The 15,058-nt window shown below is 42.9% G+C and overlaps 1 protein-coding gene across 1 annotated transcript in view; it reads left to right on the forward strand.

Moving 5' to 3' along the window:
• DZANK1 (double zinc ribbon and ankyrin repeat domains 1) overlaps positions 1–11,072 on the forward strand; it is an 86,839-nt gene extending 75,767 nt beyond the window's left edge. The window contains exons 18-21 of the mRNA XM_037732854.1: positions 4,846–4,926; positions 5,477–5,604; positions 9,642–9,716; positions 10,168–11,072. Of these exons, the coding sequence (XP_037588782.1) occupies positions 4,846–4,926; positions 5,477–5,604; positions 9,642–9,716; positions 10,168–10,333 (450 nt within the window). The 3' untranslated portion in view covers positions 10,334–11,072. The remainder of the gene's footprint in view (positions 1–4,845; positions 4,927–5,476; positions 5,605–9,641; positions 9,717–10,167) is intronic.
• The last annotated feature ends 3,986 nt before the right edge of the window (positions 11,073–15,058 follow it).

Here is a 15,058-nt window from a genome sequence, read left to right on the forward strand (position 1 = left end):
GCCCGGCTTAAAGTCTGTTTTATCGGAGACTAGGATTGCAACCCCCCTTTTTTTTTGCTCTCCGTTTTCTTGATAAATCTTCCTCCATCCCTTTATTTTGAGTCTATATGTGTCTTTGCACGTGAGATGGGTTTCCTGGATACAGCACACAGATGGGTCTTGACTTTTTATCCAATTTGCCAGTCTGTTTCTTTTGATTGGGGCATTTAGCCTGTCTACATTTAAGGTTAATATTGTTATGCATGAATTTGATCCTGCCATTTTGATGCTAGCTGGTTGTTTTGCCTGTTAGTTGACGCAGTTTCTTCATTGTGTCAATGGTCTTTACCATTTGATACATTTTTGCAGTGGCTGGTACTGGTTGTTCCTTTCCATATTTAGTGCTTCCTTCAGGAGCTCTTGCAAGGCAGGCCTGGTGGTGATGAAATCTCTCAGCAATTGCTTGTTTGTAAAGGATTTTATTTCTCCTTCACTTATGAAGCTTGGTTTGGCTGGATATGAAATTCTGGGTTGAAAGTTCTTTTCTTTAAGGATGTTGAATATTGGCCTCCACTCTCCTCTGCCAAGGGTTTCTGCCAAGAGGTCTGTTGTGAGTCTGATGGGCTTCCCTTTGTGGATAACTTGACCTTTCTGTCTGGCTGCCCTTAGCATTTTTTCCTTCATTTCAACCCTGGTGAATCTGACAATTGTGTGCCTTGGGGTTGTTCTTCTTGAGGAATATCTTTGTGGTGTTCTCTGTATTTCCTGGATTTGAATGTTGGCCTGCTTTGCTAGGTTGGGGAAGTTCTCCTGGATAATATCCTGAAGAATATTTTCTGGCTTAGTTTCATTCTCCCCGTCATATTCAGGTACACTGATCAAACGTAGACTAGGTCTTTTCACATAATCCCATATTTGTCGGAGGCTTCATTATGTCTTTTCACTCTTTTTTCTCTCATCTTGCTTTCTCATTTTATTTCATTGAGCTGATCTTCAATCTCTGAGATCCTTTCTTCTGCTTGATCGATTCGGCTATTGAAACTTGTGTATGTTTCGCAAAGCTCTCGTACTGTGTTTTTCAGCTCCATCAAGTTGTTTATATGCTTCTCTAACCTGGTTATTCTAGTTAGCATTTCATCTAATCTTTTTTCAAGCTTCTTAGTTTCTTAGCATTGGGTTAGAACATGTTTCTTTAGCTCAGAAAAGTTTGTTATTACCTACCTTATGAAGCTTCCTTCTGTCAATTCGTCGAAATCATTCTCCATCCAGTTTTGTTCCCTTGCTGGTGAGGAGTTGTGATCCCTTGGAGAAGGAGAGGCTTTCTGGTTTTGGGTGTTTTCATCCTTTTTGTGCTGGTTTCTTCCCATCTTCGTGGATTTATCTACCTTTGGTCTTTGAAGTTGGTGACTTTTGGATGGGGTCTCTGAGTGGACATCCTTTTTGTTGATGTTGGAGCTATTTATTTCTGTTTTTTAGTTTTCCTTCTAACAGTCAGGCCTCTCTGCTGCAGGACTGCTGGATGTCCACTCCAGACCCTGCTTGCCTGGAAATCACCCTCAGGGGCTGCAGAACAGCAAGGATTTCTGCCTGTTCCTTCCTCTGGTAGCTTCATCCCAGAAGTCAGCCAGATGTCAGCCACAGGTCTCCTGTATGAGGTGCCTCTTTGGATATATGGGGGTCAGGGAGCCCCTTGAAGAGGCAGTCTGTCCCTTATCAGAGCTCAAGTGCTGTGCTGTCCCATTCAGAGCTGCTGGGCAGGGACTTTTAAGTCTGCTGCAGTGGAACTCACAACACCTCCTTTCCCAGGTGCTTTCTCCTGGAAGGTGGGGCTTTATTTATAAGTCCCTGACATGTTGCTGCCTTTTGTCAGAGATGCCCTGCCCAGCAAGGAAGGAGTCTAGTCACAGTCTGCCTGCAGAGGTGTTGCTGAGGTGCTGCGCGCTCTGTCCAGCTCCTGTGTAAACATCCTTGCGGTTTTGTTTACACAGTTAAGGTTAGAACTGCCTCGGTAATGGTGGACTGCCTCAGTAATGGTGGACGCCCTTCCCCACAGAGAGCTCCACCATCCCAGGTCAAGCTCAAACTGCTGTGCTGGCTGCAAAACTCTCAAGCCAGAGCGTTTCATATTGCTGATCTTTGTAGGGGTGGGATCTACCAAGCCAGACCACCTGGCCCTCTGCCTTCACCCCCCTCTTTTTCAGGGGAGTGTGTGGCTCTGTCTCACAGGTGTTCCAGGCACCAGTTGAAACAGCCACCCAGATTTGTGTGGGTTTTTGTGCTGGAAACCTGTGGTGCTTGTTGGCCTGTGGATATCTCCTGGTCTGTGGGCTGTAAAGACCCGTGAGAAGCCCAGTAACTGAAACGGAGTGTCGGAGTGGCCAGAAGAGCCCCCGAGGGCCTCTGTTGGGTAGGAGTGGGGGGTCCTCCAGTCTGCTGCACTTCCCAGGTGAGGCAGCACCCCACCCTGCCTCAGCTCACCCTCCTTGGGCTATACCCACTGTCCAGCCAGTCCCATTGAGATGCACCTGGCACCTCGGTTGGAAATGCTGCAATCACTCTCTCTCTGCATCACTCTCACTGGGAACTGTGCTCCGGAGCTGTTCCTATTCGGCCATCTTGGTGGAGCTCTCTTAGTCTGTTCTTGTATTTCTATTAAAAAATACCTAAGACTGGGTAGTTTATAAGGAGATTTAATTAGCACACAGTTCTGCAAGCTATACAGAAAGTTTGGAGCCAGAATCTGCTTCTGGTGAGGACCTCAGGGAGTTTCTAGTCATGGCAGAAGGTGAAGGAGGAATAAGGCACATTACATGGTGAGAGGAGGAACCAGAGTTAATCTACTTTCAGTCTTGGAATTTCTAAGATTGCTAATTCACCAAGGTCAGTAACCTTTCAGAGTTTCCCACATCTTTTAGAGTTTTGTGTTTCAAAAATATATGCCAAGAATAATTCTAAAAGGAGCTTTGGAAAAAGGGCAGTGGATGTCCTCTGCTCCGTCCCCAACCTTGCCTTTTAATTGGTCCTCTTTGGAAGCAATACAAAGAACAGATGTGATTAGCCCCAAGGCGCGGGCCCAGGCCCAAGCTGGACACTCGCATGATGCTGGTGCTTCCCTCCACGTGTAGTTCCAAGACCAGGCCCTCAACATGGCCTCATCAGTGCATGCACCAGCCACCTAGCTTGCATCCTGATTCCTCTGGAGGCAGGGACTCTATTCTTTATGTTATTTTTTTCCCACCACATGCTTTGCATGTAATAAACACCAGTAAGTTTGGAAAGAAAACCTTAGAATTGTTTTAACTTTTATTGTTTAGGACTTCTTGTACTCTCCACCTTCTCCCAGTTTGAAATATTGTTAATGTGCATAAAAGAAGCATAGAGTCCCATAAACTGAGCAGCTTACCATTTGGGAGACTCTGGTAACTCAGGTTACTCTGTCTGTAACCTGAATCTCCCATTGCGTATCCCTTTTTTTCCTCGATTTTTTCTCATTTGCATTTAGGGGATAAGTATCAGAAGCTATGACATTTGTTCGCTCGTTCAATGATTATTTTAGAGTACACATGTACCAGGCACTGTTCTATGTGTTGAAAATAAAACCTGAAGAAAAGACATAAAGATCTCATACCTCCTGACGCTGACATGCCAGTGCATTCTAGTTTGCTTTTCCATGAGGAATGGAAGTCAGTGTAAACAAGTGCTTCCCAAGACCCCTCCTGGGGGCGTACTGATTAAAGTACTTGGTTCCAAGCTGTTCATCAGTAAGACGCGGACAGCGAGAAAGGAGGCGGCACTGCCTGGACCAGGCATCATCTTCCGAAAGGCTCAGAGGCCTTGCCCAGTGTCCTCATTGCCATGGCTTCACAGGAGCAAGGACAGGGAAGGTATTATTTCTACTTTACCAATGGAAACCATGGTCCCGTGACCACCCCGCAGTCATGCCCAGGATCCAGAGGCAGAAGCACACTAAAAGCAATGTCTGCTGCTTTCTAAATAGCTTCCTTCAGTGTTCCAGCACTGGAAATTCTTTATGTATAAAAATGAATGTATGGCATTTAAAAATACAAAAAGATAAGTTCTTCAAATTTCTGAGAACTTTTCTTTCTTTCTGGTTTTTTTTTTTAAGTCTTGCTGTGTTGCCCAGGCTAGAGTGCGGCTGGGTGATCTCAGCTCACTGCAACCTCTGACTCCTGGATTCAAGCGATTCTTCTGCCTCAGCCTCCCAAGCAGCTGGGATTACAGGCACATACTACCATGCCTGGCTAATTTTTATATTTTTAGTAGAGACGGGGTTTCACCATGTAGGCCATGCTGGTCTCAAACTCCTGACCTCAAGTGATCTGCCTGCCTCGGCCTCCCAAAGTACTGGGATTACAGGCATGAGCCACTATGCTCAGCCTTTTTTAAATCTAAATAAGAAGCCAATTTGTTGGCTTATTCATTCCTCAGGGGAGTACATTTTCTGGACTGTCATAATTTGGCTGACTTTGAACACTTTATAAAGTATGCAAAATAAATTTTAGGATTCATCTGATTGCTTTTCCTAGAGCTAGTAATAATAAAACTAGTGTGGAGTTTCTGTGTTTTGTGAGGTTTCTCACAGCATCCTTGATCTTACTGTAAAACAGTGTCCATGTGGTAACCTTGCCTGAAGCAAGGTTTTGGAGCAGCAAGATTGACATTAGATGTGGATGTTTGTGTTGTGGGCTATTAAGACCACACACACTCTCACATGCACATACTCACACATGCATACACTCATAGTCACCTGTCCTTGTGACTTAGAATTCGACGTTGGAGAGAAAGTGTTTCCCTTAAGGGAATATTTTGAGGCGAAAGAAATGACCACATTCTGTAATCCTGCAGCCTGAAAACAGACTCCTGCTGAAGGAAGTTGGACCCACAGGGGAAGGAAGAGTCTCTGTGATTGAACAGTTGCTGGATGAAGTAAGTGTCGCCAAAGGCGCAAGTGTCCCTGAAGAGTTTAGCCTGGCATTCCGCCTCTGTCTCCTTCAGATGGAAGTTTGGTTCAGTACTATGAAAATTACACTGCCCTTTGATTAAAAACCAGGGATAGAGTGAATGGCTAGTCAAAAGCTTTACATTAATTAATTGTTTCCTGTTGCTAGTTTTTATATCAGAGAAAATAGACAAGCACAGAGGAGATCAAGGAGCATGCATGATGCTGAATAGCATCTCTGGCCTGTGACCCCATAATACCTTTATCCTGGGCTTCCTAAAGAAACAAGGTAGTCAGGGTGCCTCCCCTCCCCTCCCCACCCATGTTGGGAACAGAAGTTTTGTCACCTGGGCAACTTTGTAGCTCTGTTCATTGTTGGTCAGATCTTGAGGTTCCTGGTTCTCCTCTCCTTTGATCTGAAAGCACTTTAGTTCCATTAGCTCTGTGAAGGACATCTGTCATACGTCATAGGATGGCAGCTGGATGCTGTTGAGTGCAGGGTTTTGTGGCGATTTTGTCCTTGTCCATTTGCTGCAGGGAGCAGACCCCAACTGCTGTGATGAAGACGATCGACCCGTCATAACAGTGGCTGTTATGAATAAGCACCATGAAGCGATTCCAGTTCTCGTGCAGAGAGGAGCAGACATTGACCAGCAGTGGGGGCTGTAAGTGAAACACATCGAAAGGAGAGCTAAGGTAGCAGCAGGCTAACTGCCTGGACCTCCACTGTGGCAGAAGAAGTCTATTTACATGCCCTGTTCAGTTTCAGCCTCTTTAACCATTTTAACCTATATCAGCTTTAATAAGAGGCTTAACACCTCCTCTTTTCCATAGCTGGGTAAAGTGAAATTTTAAAAATGGACTATTGGGTTGCCTAATTTTGTGGCTTTTATAAATGCTGATGCATTTTGTTAATTCATAATCTTATGCTGTGTGGGGCCAGTAAATCCTTAGCCCTTGGGGTGTTAACCAATGTTTTCATCATGAATCATGATAATACCAAGGAAAGACAGACCTCAGTATATTCCCTGTGGAAATATCCTCATGAAGTTAATGCAGAAAGAAAATGTCATACGGCTGTCTCCAGATCTAACACCACTGTGGAGGAGACGGGTACATCTGAGGTCACCACAGGGTCTCCTGCGGCTTTGCTTTCCCACCTATGAATGATACAAGACACAAAGGTGCCAAGTCCTGTTACTTACTGTCTCAGTCTCGGTCCACTCCTGTCTCATAACCTTCTCTTCCAGCCTTATGTTTCTATTGTTCTTTTGCAAATTACTTTGAAAACGCGGGGTGAAAATTTCCTTGAGCATAGGTCATTCATGTTAACTGCTCATATCTTGCTGACCGCATTGTTGAAATAAGTCTTCTCGGGACATCACAGGCATCTAACACCACTACCTCCTGAAGTCTTACTAAGGCAAGATCAGGGTCTGCGTCACCGGAACATTCTGCTGTGTATCTTATGCCACCACAGAGGCCAAAATTGCAGTAGCTTTGCTTCTATTATTCTCTGTTTCAAAATTGTCTCTGGTGTTAGTGTTCAAAATATAATCCTGTTAATTTTTCCATATGCATTTTACTAATTTCTGCATTTTAGTAGTTTCTACCTTTTTTAGTTTTATTTTACAGCAGAATGTTTGGTATGTTGGTATAAAGCTCTGATGGCTGGAATTTATTTTCTCAAGTCTTCTTAGAGTTTACTGTGTCAAGTTCTTCATTTATCCCACACTGTTTTATTATCGTCATTATTAATAAAATGGTGCTACCTTGTTTTGTGTTGAGGCATATTTTATATTTTTATAATTCAGAAAAGCTTTTTAAATAGCATTTAAGTATGTTTGTGGTTGATACAAAAATGACTTGAGCACGTTTTGAATTGAAGTGTAAGCCGCGTGAGTCCTGGCTTTATGAAGAGTCCAGCTAAGAGGAGGAAAATGCCCCGGGCATTGAACAGATGGCTTTTTTATTTTCCTGTGCCTCAGCTTCCATGACTGCTTCATCACCATTCTACAAACTGGCATTTATCCACATGTGATCTCATTGCATGTCCGTAAAGTCTGACACTGCGGTCATACCTGTCTATCTTAATGGTGTGTAATGGCCTTTGTCACTCCCAGTGCGTGATCATAGTGACAGTGAGCAGTATGTAGCTCACATGGTTGCAGGGAGAAAAGCTAAAGCGTTGGCCCTCTCTCAAATAGAGCACAGGATCTCTTCTTCCTTTCCAGTGCATGCCAGAAGAGGAAAGAAGCATTTCCCCCTGAGAGCCAAGTCTGATTTATATCTGTTAGTTTCAAGAGTTTGGGCCTGGATCACCCCAGCCCAAATAGCTAGACTTCTGGAGACCCAGGAGCATGATCTCAAAGTTCCATGCATCCTATTGCTTTTAGGCATAAGTCATCCAGAGATCTGTCTTTACCATAAAAGAGGCTCAGAGAGTTGTTCCTTAGCAAACAAGAATTAAAATGCTCTCTTCCATCCGAGCATGTTTGGCTAGTGGAGGCTTGGTGGTCCCTACACCAGATAACTTCCGTTAAGTAGCTTGGCAGGTGGCAGAAATCTCTTTCCTAATTTCCTGGTTCCATGTTTGTATCATTCGTACCAGAATGAACTCATACTCAGCAAAAGGGAATGGCTAGGAGAAATTCACATCCTCCACCAAAGCTCATGCCTCTTACTACCAGATTGCAGAAGCACAGATTCCATATCTCACTAGGTGAGAGGCCCAGAGAAATGCTGTTTGCTTTTGGACAAGAGCTGCCCTTCCTCACTGCATTGGTGATTCCAAACATGCCATCGCCTGGCTCTGCCCCAGTAGCCAGGTAAGGAAGATGCACGCATCAGTCTACTTCTGAGAGGTTCAACTGTGGACATTTATTCTATTAGGCAATTTAAGGAGAGAATGTATCATCTTATCATGACACTTAGATTCAAGTAAATAGTTTGAATTGTTTGTATCTTTAAAATACAAATTCCATGCAGAGTCACCATTCAGCATTTTCCAAAACGGAACTGTGGCTACATAGGAAACAGCCAGCACAGAAAATCTAACCACCAGCAAACGCCCCGTGCAATAAATAGAATGAATACCCTTCTCTCAATTTGGGGAGAATAGTGAAGAAAGAAGATCATAAGTCTACTTAGGAGATGTGGCAACCCTATGAATATATCCCAGTTCAAATGGTAAATGCCTTATAAAAACCCAAGGAAGCACAGCGGTGAAGTGACAGACAGTTAAGCTCTATGCCACCCGTCAGGAAGAAAGGATGAAAGATAAGGAGGAAATGGAGTCTTTTCCGGACTAAGTCCAATTAAATCTCTTTCTTTTGTAAATTGCCCAGTCTTGGGTATGTCTTTATCAGCAGTGTGAAAATGGACTAATAGACTAGCATACAGCATAGCCGTGAACATTCTATGGCATATTCTTCCTTTACGATCTGTTTATTTGTTCTTTCTGAAAGCATTTATCCTTGATGTTCTGAGATTTCACAAGGGCATTTTTAGATGTGCTGTTTTTGATTCACCTAGTTGACCTTTTCAATTTAAAAAGTCATGTCTTTCTTTAGGTTAGGAAAAAATTATCCTATTATCTCTTTGGCATTTTCTCCCCTCCATTTTTCTATTCTCTTTCTAGAACTATTATAGAATAATAGTTGGTGGATGGCGGACTGCTAGAATCAATTCCCTGTCTCTTTCTTCTTTGTTTTTCCATAGTTTCATCTATCTTTTTCTCTTCTATCTTTTGGGAGATTTTCCTAACTTTGTTTTCCATTCTTCCTATTGAGTAATCCTTATTTCAATAATCATATTTATTCTTTCTAGGAGCTACTTTTGTTCTGATTGTTTCTTTTTTATAGTCTCATATTTTTGTGCAATATTGTCTTGAATCATTCCGCAGATACCAATTGGATTTTTATCTTGTTTTAAATTCCTTGTGTTTGTGTGTCTTGGTTTTATCTTTGGTTCTGCAGGTTTTTCTCAGATGTCTGTGAGCCTTTCTTGTCCATTCACATTTGAGAAAGGAGAATGGACTAGATGACTGGTAATTCTGTATATAAGAGAAGGGCTTTGTCAACCAAGAGGCTTTCTGGGTAAATGGAGCTACTCCCAGACTGGGACCCCCGGTTCCAAAAAGTGGAAGCCTTCCCTGTGATTTTTCACCAAAGGCTCTCTTTATCTTCTTCAAGAGAAGAAGCCACTATCCTTTTTCTCCGTTGGGATAAATGCATGGCTGCAGGCATATCTGCAGGTGTGGGGGAAAAGAGACGGCGTCAAAGAAAGGAGCAGGGGCAGAGAAAGTTCAGACCTTCAATGCCTATCTCATTTCCACTTTCAGTCATGACTCCTGCCCTCCTTCACTCCTGCCACCAATATGTTGCATAAACTCTTGCAGGCAATTTAGAAAAATGGTATTTATTAGCATTTATTAAATCAACTACCAACCACATCCTTGTGGGTTTCTGGCATTAAAAAATGAATGTGTTTATAACCTTTTCACTCTCTAGTATCAAAGCTTACCCTCCATCCCAGTATTCCTTCAAGAGAAGGGCAGAGATGGGACTCAAGAGATTTTCCCAGGTTAGTTAAATAGGTCAGTGAGCAAAACCAAGACCTTGGGTCACATGCAGTCTCTCCAGTTTTCTGATGATGCTAACTAAGGATTTATCCAGGATTCTTCTTTTTTCCCTCTAATTAGGCTCAGAAATACAGCTCTTCATGAAGCAACTCTGCTTGGTCTTGCAGGAAAAGAGAGCATCGCCACTTTACTGGGGTATGTCCCCTTGCCTCTGATGGATACTTTTGAGGGCCACAGGGATCTCTCTAAAGGCCTGTGATGATTTTAAGAGGAGCCTGGGTTCCTGAACTGCTGTCCCTGTCTGTGGGAACCACCATCCCACCATAGCTCCCAGGGCACTAAGGGCTTTTCAAAGCACAATGAAAATGTCGCTCCCATTAAACAGACTTGGTTGTAGGACTTTAATGCAATGGGAACCAATGGCCAGGATTAGCAATTGGACATTTTGAAATCACAGAGCCTCTTTAAAGGCTTCAGGATAGAGCCACCCCAGAGAGCTGAAGTCATGGTGGCCTCTTGGGGACAGGTTTGTGGAGGTGGGACCAGGAGGTGCTCAGACTGGCCTCCACGGCAGGGAAGAGTCAAGCTCTTAGGGTCACATGCTCAAGTCCGTCAGTGCACCTCCATTTCTCCGTTTCCTTTGCAGATGCAATGCAAGCATCCGAAAGAAGAATACAAGAGGCCAGACAGCGTACGACCTGGCTCTAAACACTGGAGATGACCTCATCGCCTCACTCTTTGCTGCCAAGTTTGGCCAAGGGCCCGAGGACCAACTCGCCCAAACTAGGAGCCTCAGCCGGGATGACTGTTAGACCTGAGACCTCCACGGGGCTTCATTTAAGAATAGGTACAGCTCTGGCTATTCTTCAGTCGTGTCTTTCTGAAATGTGTATTTGAGATTAGAAATTGAGGTTGAGAGGAACTCATGAGATTATTATTATTTTTAATCGTATGACAGTATAAGTCATCAGTACTAAATGGACAGCTCCCAGTATACTGTGGACTGTGATAAAATGAATGTATGTTTTTTAATGGTTTATTGCTGCTGTTTTTCTTTGTATTTGATTTTTAGTTTTTAACTTATTTTTCAGTAGATAATAATTGCACATGGTTCAAAGCTAAAAGGTATGAAGTATTATGTAGGGATGTGTCCCTCCCATCCTGTCCCACAGCTACCACTTCCCTCCTCAGTCACCAGTGACACCAGTGTTGACTTCTCTTTCCAGAGATCATGCAGAGTTAGATATGCACATACATGTGGTGTAAGCACACGTACATAAGACTACACATAGAATCTAAACATGTGTATAGCACATATATATTCTTTAGCCTCTGTTAAAACAAATAGTACCAAACCAGCCACACACTGTTCTTCATCCTCTTTTTGCTTGATACATCTTGTAGGTGCTTCTAATTAGTATGTAAAGATTGATCTTATTTAAATTTTTTTTGTCTGTGGAAATCATCAATATTCCCATCATTATGGTTTGTTTTTTGGTTGACACATCGGTTCTCAATAAACCACTTGCAGGAATGTGTAATTTTGACTCATTCCTTTCTTCAGGTCATTATTTTAATCTTTGGGTGGTAATGCTGCAGTTGTGAAGTCCCTAACTAGTTTATGGGAACTCAGAGAAGGCAGCTCTTTGAAGTTGCTGATGGCTGGAGGCCATCTGCTGCCGCACTCACTACAGCTGGGGCAGCAAGCCCTGCCTAGAAAGGGGATATGGGTGTTGCATCTCTGCCTGCCTTGGAGCTGCATAGGTGCCTGACCCAGGCTGCAAGACAGCTGAGGGCAGAGATCAGGGGGACCCGGTAAAGCTATGGTCCTGGCTGCTGCCCACACCTGCCAGATAAGCCAGCAGTTAGTGACTCAAGCCACATGTCCGCCCTGGATCTGGTCCTACGGCCATGTCCTCCCAAGGCCTGGCTGCTCTTCCTGGAGGGGCTGTCTCTGCTCTGTGGCCTTGTCCTGTGTCCCCAGTGGGCTCTAGTGGCCTGGCTTTCCATTCCCTCCTTTCCACTGAGTGAGTTCCCATGTGCTCATTGCCCATTTGGTTTCTTCTATTTTTCTTATTGACTCAGAGGATTTCTTTATAACCTCTTGAATCAGAGCACCTTCTAGAGGCCAGACAGTGCTGTCCAATAGAAATATAATCTGAGCCACATGTACAATCATACATTTTCTATAGCTATACTTCTAAAAGTACAGAGAAGCAAGCAAAATTAATTTTACTGGGATACATGGACAGATACTTTTCAAAAGAAGACATACACGTGGCCAGAAAGCATACGGAAAAAAAAAGTCTAATTGTCACTGATCATTAGAGAAACGCATATCAAAACCACAATGAGATACCATCTAACACCAATCAGAATGGCTATTTTTAAAAAGTCAAAAATAACATGCTGGAGAGGTTGTGGAAAAAAGGGGACGCTTATACACTGTTGGTGGGAGTTTAAATTAGTTCAACCGTTGTGGAAATTAGTGTGGTGATTCCTCAAAAAGCTAAAAATAGAAATACCGTTCAACTCAGCAATCTCGTTATTGGGTATACACCCAAAGGAATAGAAATCATTCTACCATAAAGAAACATAGCAGCACCATTCACAATAGCAAAGACATGGAATCAATCTACATGTCCATCAATGACAGATTGGATAAAGAAAATGTGGTACATATACACCATGAAATACACTATGCAGCCATAAGAAGGAACGAGAACATGTCTGTTGCGGGAACATGGATAGAGCTAGAGGCCATTATCCTTAACAAAGGATAATGCCTTATCCTTAACAAAGGATAAGCAAATTAACACAAAACAGAAAACCAAATATCACATGTTCTCACTTATAAGTGGGAGCTGGCTGGGAGCAGTGGCTTATGCCTGTAATCCCAGCACTTTGGGAGGCCAAGGTGGGTGGATCACCTGAGGTCAGGAGTTGGAGACTAGCCTGGCCAATGTAGTGAAACCCTGTCTCTGCTAAAAATACAAAAATTAGCCAGGCGTGGTGATGGTTGCCTATAGTCCCAGTTACTCGGGAGGCTGAGGCAGGAAAATTGGTAAACCCAGGGGACAGAGGTTGCAGTGAGCCGGGATCGTGCCATTGAACTGCAGCCTGGGTGACAGAGTGAGACTTCGTCTCAAAAAAAAAAAAAAAAAGTGGTTTTGTTCAATTCATTCACTTCAGAGAACAACAACAACAAAAAAGTGGGAGCTAAATTATGAGAACAAATGGACACAAAAAAGGGGACAACACCCACTGGGGCCTCTTGTAAGGTGGAGACTGGGAGGAGGAACAGGATCAGAAAAAATAACAATTGGGTACTAGGCTTAGTACCTGGGTAAAAAAATAATCTGTACAATAAACCCCCGTGATATGAGTTTACTTATATAGCAAACCTGCACGTGTACGCCTGAACTGAAAATAAAAGTTTTAAAAACATTTTACTAGAATATTTTTCAACTTATAATTCTAAATTATTAATGTAATATTATAATTCTAAATTATTAATGTAATATTTTATGTATTTTATATTATTTTTTCACACCAAGTCATTGAAATCTGGTGTGCATTTTACCCTTACAGCACATCTTAATTCGATTCACCACATTTTAAATGCTCACTACCTGCACAGGGGGGCTGGTTACAGCATAGTTTTAGAACCTTCTACCTGTGTGATAACATACACGGAGGTCATTGCATTCTGATTCCCACCCCACTAGGATACCAGCAGCACAGATAATGCTCATTTGAAGCTTGCATCTCTGTGGTTGGTGGGTTTTCCATGTCTAATCCAGGAAGAGTTCCTCCCCATCACCTGTGCAAGGCCTCTGCTTCAAGTGCTCTCATCAAGGTGCCCAGTAGGATAAAGAAAATTTACAGGGTCATTTACTTCTGTTGTCTCCAAGGCATCTCTTCGGAGGACCTCAAGAACTCACATCACTTGCTTCCTTTCCAGCTTCTGTTTCTGACTGCTTTGGAGCCAGGTTTTTGCTTTTTCCCGGCTAAATAGAAAATAAAGAGCATCTGTTGGATTCTCCTCCACCTTCCTGTTCTTCAAGCAAATGCAAACCTAGCCTTCCTTTGTGGTTTGCTAAGGGTAGGGCCTTGTGGGAACATAGAATGGACAAGGTAAAGTGACCCATTTTCTGCTCTCCCCTCCTTTTTCATTGTAGACCCCAAAAAGAGAGTCAATAGGCCACATACCTTTGTCTCTCAATGAACAGGAGATGAAGTGCGTTTACCTTCTCAGATGCACTGCAGATGCAGTTAACTGCTGTGTGTTTTTCTGAATGGAACGAACAGGTGCCTGGGCCTGCAGAGCCACTTGGGGGCTGCATCTTCAATGAAGACGGGTGCCCAGCTGGTTGCTGCTTCTGCCTTTCCTTGTCACTGCCGCTTCTGGTCCTGCTGCTGGAGGCCAGATCTGGGTGAACCGAGTGTGGGAATTCAACCCAGAATCTAGATTTAGACTGCTAAGTATGTCCACAGAGTTCCCGAAATAGATCAGCACCTGCTTCTGGAAGGCAGAGCATTTGGACATTCCTTGGGAACACTCCTGAGATGTCTTGGTTCTTATTTGAATTGCTAACAAAAACACAGTTCCATCTCTCATCTCTTCCCTCTCCTTCCCCAGTCTCCTTCTTCATCCCCTCTCCCTCGGCCACTTTTTCAACCCATTTCCCTCAATTCCTTACCCGACCCCCAAAACTTCCTCCATGTACCCCTTCCTTCCCCCAGGCCCCACTTTCCTGTCCACATGGCTTCTGGCTTTTCTCTCTCTTGGAAGTGATGGAGTAAATGCATGGTATTATTTATCCAAATTAATTGACTCAAAATTTCCCTTTCACTTTCAATGAACCCTACTCTTTTAGTAGTGACATTTTCTGTTCACCTAGACTACATAAATTTTACTTGCTGTATTTCTGTTAGTAAGGATATAAATCCCCTAGCTTTAATAGAACATTGTAATTATAAATACAAGTTATTTTCAAATCTTTATGCATAAAACTGAAATTCTTATAGTGAAAACTAAGAATAACGTTTTGAATTGTACAAAAAGGGGAAGTCCCATTTCTGTGGCTCCCATAATCCTCAGCAATAATCACTGTTAGTGTGTGTGCAGGCCAGGCGCGCGGTGGCTCATGCCTATAATCCTAGTGCTTTGGGAGGCTAAGGCAGGCAGATTGCATGAGCCCAGGAATTTGGGACCAGCCTAGGCAACATGGAAAAACCCCATCTCTAAAATAAAAATAGAAATAAAAATAAAAAATAGCGTATGTGAAGCCTTTGGAAACATTTATCTTTCTCTGCAATTTAACTCCATATAAAATATATAGTTTTCTTAAAGTTTGAATACAATATAATTATTCTGTAATTGGTTTTACTCATTTATACATCTTGAGGACCTTAACATTATTTGTGAATTGACTTAATTCTTTTTAAGTGTTTTTTTTTAAAAATATATAAAACATAGACACACACCATTATTGTTTTAACAGAGCTAATCAACATTCCTAGTCATGTGTCAG

Source organism: Cebus imitator, unplaced genomic scaffold (genome assembly GCF_001604975.1).
Source record: "Cebus imitator isolate Cc_AM_T3 unplaced genomic scaffold, Cebus_imitator-1.0 Scaffold475, whole genome shotgun sequence".
In the NCBI taxonomy this organism is placed as follows: domain Eukaryota; kingdom Metazoa; phylum Chordata; class Mammalia; order Primates; family Cebidae; genus Cebus; species Cebus imitator.